Source organism: Bidens hawaiensis, unplaced genomic scaffold (assembly GCF_021521415.1).
Source record: "Bidens hawaiensis isolate Kalapana, Puna unplaced genomic scaffold, B.hawaiensis_p1.1 tig00012058_1, whole genome shotgun sequence".
Lineage (NCBI taxonomy): Eukaryota > Viridiplantae > Streptophyta > Magnoliopsida > Asterales > Asteraceae > Bidens > Bidens hawaiensis.
The window spans coordinates 683,021-690,235 of NW_027491969.1; the positions used below are offsets into that span (position 1 = coordinate 683,021).

At 37.1% G+C, this 7,215-nt stretch overlaps 1 protein-coding gene across 1 annotated transcript; it reads left to right on the top strand.

Annotated features, from left to right (window-relative positions):
* The first annotated feature begins 5,815 nt into the window (after positions 1-5,815).
* On the top strand, positions 5,816-6,340 carry LOC143539830 (uncharacterized). Its single transcript, XM_077033031.1, has one exon. It carries the CDS (start codon positions 5,816-5,818, stop codon positions 6,338-6,340), a length of 525 nt encoding a protein of 174 aa, XP_076889146.1.
* Positions 6,341-7,215: the final 875 nt, after the last annotated feature.

The window sequence follows — 7,215 nt, forward strand, 5'->3', positions numbered from 1 at the left end:
CTCGTTTAAGTAACCGAATATCGTTTTAACGACTAAATCAACTAGAAACTCATCAAAGTTCATTCCTGATGAAGGGGTTATTGAATGTGGACATGTACCTAGTCTAGATTAGTTTTCTTGGGGCTTAACACATGCTATTTGGTCCAAAAATAACCGATTTTGCACTAAAATACGAACTCGGAAACAAAATAACAAAGGAAGCTGGTACAGATGTGTGGCCGCGCCACGTGACAACCCCCATTCCCTTGGCTGCACGGCATGGCGTGGTCAAGGGGTTGGAAACTTTTTTTTTGGCAGATTTAGTCTTTGTGCTTTATAAATGCTAACTTTTGATATTTTAAGAGTTTTTAAGCCAGAAATGGCCTATTTGAATATCATAAAGGGTAGGAAATGAAAATACATAAAGGAATACTTATAAATGTTTGATTATATTAATAATAAAGATCCGAATAACATTCCCAAATCGGTTTAAACATAAACGAATACAAATACGAAAAGTCCGAGATGTTACAGTCCGATGATGTCTGTTTATCCTTGATTCTGTAATTTTCCAATTCAACGCCAAATGTTTCAATTGTTGAATTTGGTGCATCTTCAAGATAATGTTGATCGAAAATTTCCAGAAAGTATGTGTCACACCCCATTAAGCGATTTGTGAAAGCGTAAAACGGAAATGCAACAGATAAACAGGTATCAAATACATTGTTCATAAAGAAACATTACTAACTATTTTACAATATATTACATCGTTCGTACATCTTTTACAAACTAAATGATACAATCAAAACTAGCTCTTTAATTACTTTACTTCTAACTCAAATGCTCACAGCATCGATCACAATCCAACAAGTAACACATAATCAGTCTACTCCACCTTTCTGATTACCTGAAAAGCATGTTTGAAAAAAAAGGTCAACTACGAATGGTTAGTGAGTTTCATAACTTTTAACGAAATCAGTTCTGTGTACCACACAGTCGTAGTTTGCATGTACGTGTGTATTTAAAAATTGTATTTACGTTTGTATATATGTACAGCTGTGTCTCTGTGTGTACATATGCATGCATATAAGTTTATAATATAAATTTGAAATTACGATAAAATCATGATTGTTTGTTCATACTTCGTGTTTCCAATTTCCGTGTTTAATCAACCATTGTGGACCCCCTTCCGCCCACAACGTTTCCACATAAAATCAACCACTGTGGCCCCCCTTCTGCCCACACTGGTTCCGGGTAACATCAACCACTGTGGCCCCCCTTCCGCCCACAACGGTTCCATGTGAAATCCAACATTACACAGTGTATACACAAAGAATTAGTATTTCCTACGCCACATTATTTCCTACCCTTATTCACATAGCATGTGTATAGACACACACACACACACATATATATATGCACATATATAGTATTTATCACGTATCACCAAACACTGTTGCCTCCCTTCCGCCCACAATATCCTCGTCGCCTCCACTGCCCACGTTATCCCCATGGCCGTTACAGACCATGTTATTCACCCATGGCCTCTACAGACCACGTTATTCACCCATGGCCATTACAACCCACGTTATTCACCTATGGCCATTACAGACCACGTTATTTACCCATGGCCTTTACAGACCACGTTATTAACCCATGGCCATTACAGACCACGTTATTCACCCATGGCCGTTACAGACAACGTTATTTACCCATGGCCTTTACAGACCACGTTATTCACCTATGGCCATTACAAACTACGTTATTCACCCAGCTTGGTATGTTTAATAGTACACAGCGTATTTGTATAAACGTGTTGTCACGTGTAATTTCATTATGTTTTGGTATTCATACCATGTCCACTTAATTTATCATCCAACAATACTATTCACCATTCATTCGCGCGTAATCAATCGTTATGTTTGTAGGGACTTTTGTATGTAAACGTTTAGGTTTTTTATATCCTGAACCATTTCCAAATAGATAACATATGTAACTATGCTTTTCACCCCAAAAGGTTAATAAACAGTTTGAAAAGAGGGGTCATGAAACTCACGGTTTTGTAGGCACTCAGTGCGAGGTCAGCTCGGGGTTTGTTTCCCTTGCTATCACCTAGTCCATATAGTCAATATTATAATAATATTAATATTAATATAATCTTTATATGAAGCTGGGCTGTATAGCTAGTCTGGGTGTGGTTGTAACACCCAGAAAGTGTCTATAGGCTTAGATTGTGATGTTGTTTAATGTCTAATATTTAAAATCGAACTTGGCTCAGTTTCCTCATTTTACCAGCTGGGCCAAGTTGCTCGTTTACGCGTTTGGAAAACAGTTATAGGGATGTAAACTTGGGTAAACGTGTTGGTTGATAAAATGATTAAGTTATAAAGAAAGATCACAATTCTGGGGTCTGCATTTGCTACCAGACTCGTTTCCGTTTATTCAGTTTGATTTGGAGAAAAACACGCACAATCAATCCAAGTTGTCCGAATTTCTCACAAAAAGTTCGTTTTTACATAACTAATCCGAAAATATGCTTCTTGATCATTTTTTATGTTCTGATATTCCAACAGGTTCGTTAATCACGAACTTGCCGGTTTTCGTCAAAATTAAATTTGTTTAATCTTCAAACTAGCATAATTAATTATCCGTTAATCATTAGATAATGAAAATTTAGAAACTTATCAATAAAATATGTAGATTTTTATAAAAATATTTCTGGAATTATTTACTGGTTTATAAATTTATAAAAAATCATTTTATATGCTATATTTAGCCGAAAATCATCCGTTTATACCAAATGATTTCTGAAAAATCTGCCAAAATTCTTGAGTGACCAAAAGATTTACCAAAATAACCAGTAGCAATTCCAGAAGCTAACAATCTTGCCAAATATCATTTTTGAGCCAAAACGATCATCAAAATTCAAATAAGCGAGAATGCACAAAAAATATTTTAAGTTTTCCAAATGACCCCCAATTTCGTATGTTATCATAACATATTAAATCTGATTTCCCACAAAATGTCATAAGTTTTCAAGCATTTTAACCATTTTTCCCAAATAAACGCTCTAATTCGGTAATAAATTCGCCAAATATTCTCGGATGGTCGAAAAATTACCAAATTTGAACAGGGACTCACTGATATGGTCGTTGATCTCCCTGCAAAATTTCATGACTTAAAAATATACACATCACAACCTTAACCTAAACAGCCCGTTTTCGCTCTCTTAATCCAATTTACAGGTTCTCGTGCTTCTATATTTGCTAAGTACAGGTCCTATATCACAAACCAAGTATGTATCATCAAGAGACCAGCCATGAAAGTTAGGGTTTCGGTTAGGGCTTTAAACCGAACTTTTGAACCGTAAAAACGTCGTTTAAACCCTCTAATCCATGTTTATGGCCAAAAAAAAAGATATCAATTCAGATTCCTAACCATGTGTAGGATCAAAACATGTTTTTGGACAATTTTAAGGGTTTTTTCTTGGTTAGGAATGATTTTTGGTCATCAAGCTACGTTTATATGATATTAAACATGATTAACAGCTTACAAAACATGATTAAAATGCAAAATTTACCTATGCTTTCTCTTGAGAAAATTTCCAGAAGTGTATTGATGCAGGGGTGTAATGAGAATTGTGCAAAAATATCTTTTTCTATTTAATATATATAAAACAAAAAAAAAGAAAGCTTAAGGGGGGTTCCTCATTTCCGGCCGCCATTATTGGGCTCCCCCCCTTGGGCCCATTTTGGCCCACTAACCTCATTTTGTGTGTCTGTACGTGAAATCCCGAGTTCAAATTTATTTCGGGTTCGGTTTTTAGCGCGAAAAATATATCGGGTACGACAAACAGCACGAAAACGAGTGTTTTTCGGCTAATTTATTGTAAATTTAGAAAAAGATACCATTTGTTTGTAAAAACCGAAAATATTTTCACGGATTGCTTACATCCCCAACAAGTGTTTGGTATATCTTTTTTGGCTTAACGGATGATATAATGCTTGTTTCGGAACTATCTTTCGCGTTTAAATCCATAACGGATAGTTAAACGAGCATGTTTTCGTTTAACTGGTTTGTTATCGAATGAAGGCCATAACAATAATATGTTGGCTTATAATCAACGTTTATCACTTATAGATGGCCCCCGGGATATCCGGGTCGTAACCAGGCCCTTTTGGTTATTCGTTCTTTGATATGCAATAAGCGGTTAATCGCTTATTTGATAAATGAATACTAAGGCATATTCGATTTTGTCGTGAATGTCACAGTATGCACGCAGATCAGAGGCAAATGATGAAGGGTTTACAGTTTTTAAATAAGGAGAATCGTAAGCTGAGAGCCCTGGTGGCTGCTCACGGGGGGGAGTGGTTAGCAAAGCAAGACAAGTTGATCTTGCAGCTTCAATGCAAAGACTATATGTTAAAGAAGCTTAAGGATCTAGATCACAATGATGATCCAGAAGCAGGAGGTTTTTATCAGCAACCAGGTACCTTAACATCTGGTCCAATGCCCGTTGAGGGGGAGTCGAGTAGTGATATGGGCTAAATTATATATAAAAATTATAAGTATATTATACACTTTTAAATTAGTTTTGAGCGAGTTTTTATTAAATTATACTCGCTCCCAATTTATATTTAATTTTAAAAGTTCAACAGAAAATAGATAAAGATAATATAATTATAAAGAATGTTGAGTCAGATATTTTCTAAGGAAGATTGGAATCTTTTCAACCTGCTCTGGAAATCAGCTAAGTATGGACTTCGAGCAAGCTTGGACGATCGAGCATGGTTTACTACCTCGAGCAAGGTTTTCAGAACCATTTGTGGTTAATTCTTCTAAGTGTTAAGGCTTCGAGCAAGCTACACTTCAACGAGAAAGAATGTTCTTCTATCAAGTATGGATTGCCAATCGAGCAAACAACTTGATCATTCAAGTTTTAACCAAGTGATCCGAGCACAGGATGTCCGAGCACATGGTGACAAGCATGGATGCAATAAGGAGATGTCAAATACTCAAAGCAAGGACTTCGAGTATGGTTCAGTTCCCCGAGAAAGATTTACATCCGAGCATGATAAAGATTGTTCAATATGTCTCATGACAAGACTGAAGGCATCAAGAAGAATGGGCTTGCTCGATGGAGTAGTTCGAGCAAAGCAAGGATTGGTCGAGAGGAATGAAGCTTGCTGGAGGAGAATATCTTCACTGAAGATATTCTAAGTAAAGTATGCTCGAAGACACTCATCGAGCATACCTAGCATAGTGAGTCTGCTTGAGCAAGATACTTATCATGCTCGAAGACTCTTACACTTGTATTTATATTTGTCTTTCATTATGTAATAATTAGAGATTCTAGAAGGAATGTCAGGGTCTATAAATAGCGCCATAGGTTTCCATTTTAGGACGACACTGGCAATGCACGCATTACAAGAAAACATTCCAAAAAAATATTCCTTTTGTTTTCCTTGTACCTCCGCCGCCGTCACGAATCCTAGACATTCCATTTGCTGTTTCATTGAATGATACATTTAATACAGTGAATCTTTGTCTTTGAATCTGTTCTTACTGAATATTATTCTTGTGTTTTGTTTGTCATTATATCACACCTTCCTTCCCATCCATTTAATATCCTGATTTCGCCGAGATATTCGATAGGCCTTTGGATATTGGATCTATGTGCTCTTTTCGACCTACCTGGGGTCGTAACAGATTCCCGGTCCTAACAAGTGGTATCAGAACTTGAGTAGCTCGCTGAAGCCAATGGGACTGAAGGTTTGGGATAAAGCTTGAAGCTTTACAAGGTTTTTTTTGTCTATAAATATCAGATCTGAACAAGATGGATGATCAAGAAGCCTCAATCAACAAGATTCCAAGACTTTTAGGTCATGAAAACTTCATTAAATGGAAGGTGCTGTTTAAAGCTGCTGTGAACTACAACGACCCTGAACTTTGGACTTCTATTCGAGAAGGACAATATGTTCCATCCACTACAGCTGGCAACAATGCCACAATAGAACTCAAAATGAAGAAAAGGGATAATAAGGCATTGTCTATGCTAAAACTTGGTCTTTCTTGGGAAATTTTGACCAGTGTCAATCATCACAAAACAACTAAGGAGATGTATGATGCTGTTATTGACATGTTTGAAGAAAACACTGAGTTACGAGACATCAAGAAAGATAGGCAGAAGCAGCAACTTGACCGTTTCAAGTTCAAGGAAGGCGAACGACTGAAATCAGTATTGCAGAGGTTTATGACCATAGTGAATGAAATCAGAACAACAAATTTACTGATTTCTGATTTTGAACTGAACAAGAAATTGTTGTCTTCATTGTCTGGAGAGTGGTATACCTGCAAGTAAGTTCATCAAAGAGAAAGCCAGCTTTCCTAGCTTCAAACCAGATGATGTGATTGCATTTCTGAAGGCAGCTGAACATGAAATGATAGAAAATCATATGATAAGAGAAGAGAAGCCTAGTTTCCAATGACTAATGCTCTAGTAGCACCAATGGGAAATCTCTCTGTCAAGAGTCAGCAACAGCCTATTGTTGAAGAGCCTTCTGAATCTGGAACAGATTGATGCAGATGAACTGGAGGACATGGACATTAAATGCAGATGAACTGGAGGACATGGACATCATTCACACAATTGTAGCGCAGGAAGATTTGGAACAGATTGATGCAGATGAACTGGAGGACATGGACATTAAATGGCAGGCTGCAATGTTGGCTGTCAGAAGCAAGAGATTGTATAACCGAACTAGGAGATCATCTTTTTCTGGGCCAAATGACCGAATAGGGTTTGACAAGTCAAAGGCAATATGTTACAACTTCCAACTATCAGAACATTTTGCTAGAGAATGTAATCAGCCCAAGCAGTTTGGGAATCAAGTCAATCAAAACCAGTTCTATCAACATCAACACCAAAACTACCAGGGATCTCAACAAAGAAATCAGAAAGTCAATCAAAATCCTTATCAAAGTCAGAACAGACCCCAGCAACAACGGATTCAGCCTCAAAGAAACAATCAGTTGCAGATTCAGAACAACCAAAACAGAGGAAATACCAATGTGATGAATCAAGCAAGAGACCAGGGGAATGTTGCTATTACTAGGGGAGTACAAGATGGGGAATTTGATTGGAGTAACCATGCCGCAAAAATGGAAAAAGCAAATGTTGCTTTTATGGCAAGGTGCAAGACAAAGGAGAATCCTCTGGTTCTAAGGTATATTCTG

Excerpts from the sequence above, each read along its gene's own strand:
- LOC143539830 (XM_077033031.1), top strand. The coding sequence starts at position 5,816 with ATGGATGATCAAGAAGCCTCAATCAACAAGATTCCAAGACTTTTAGGT.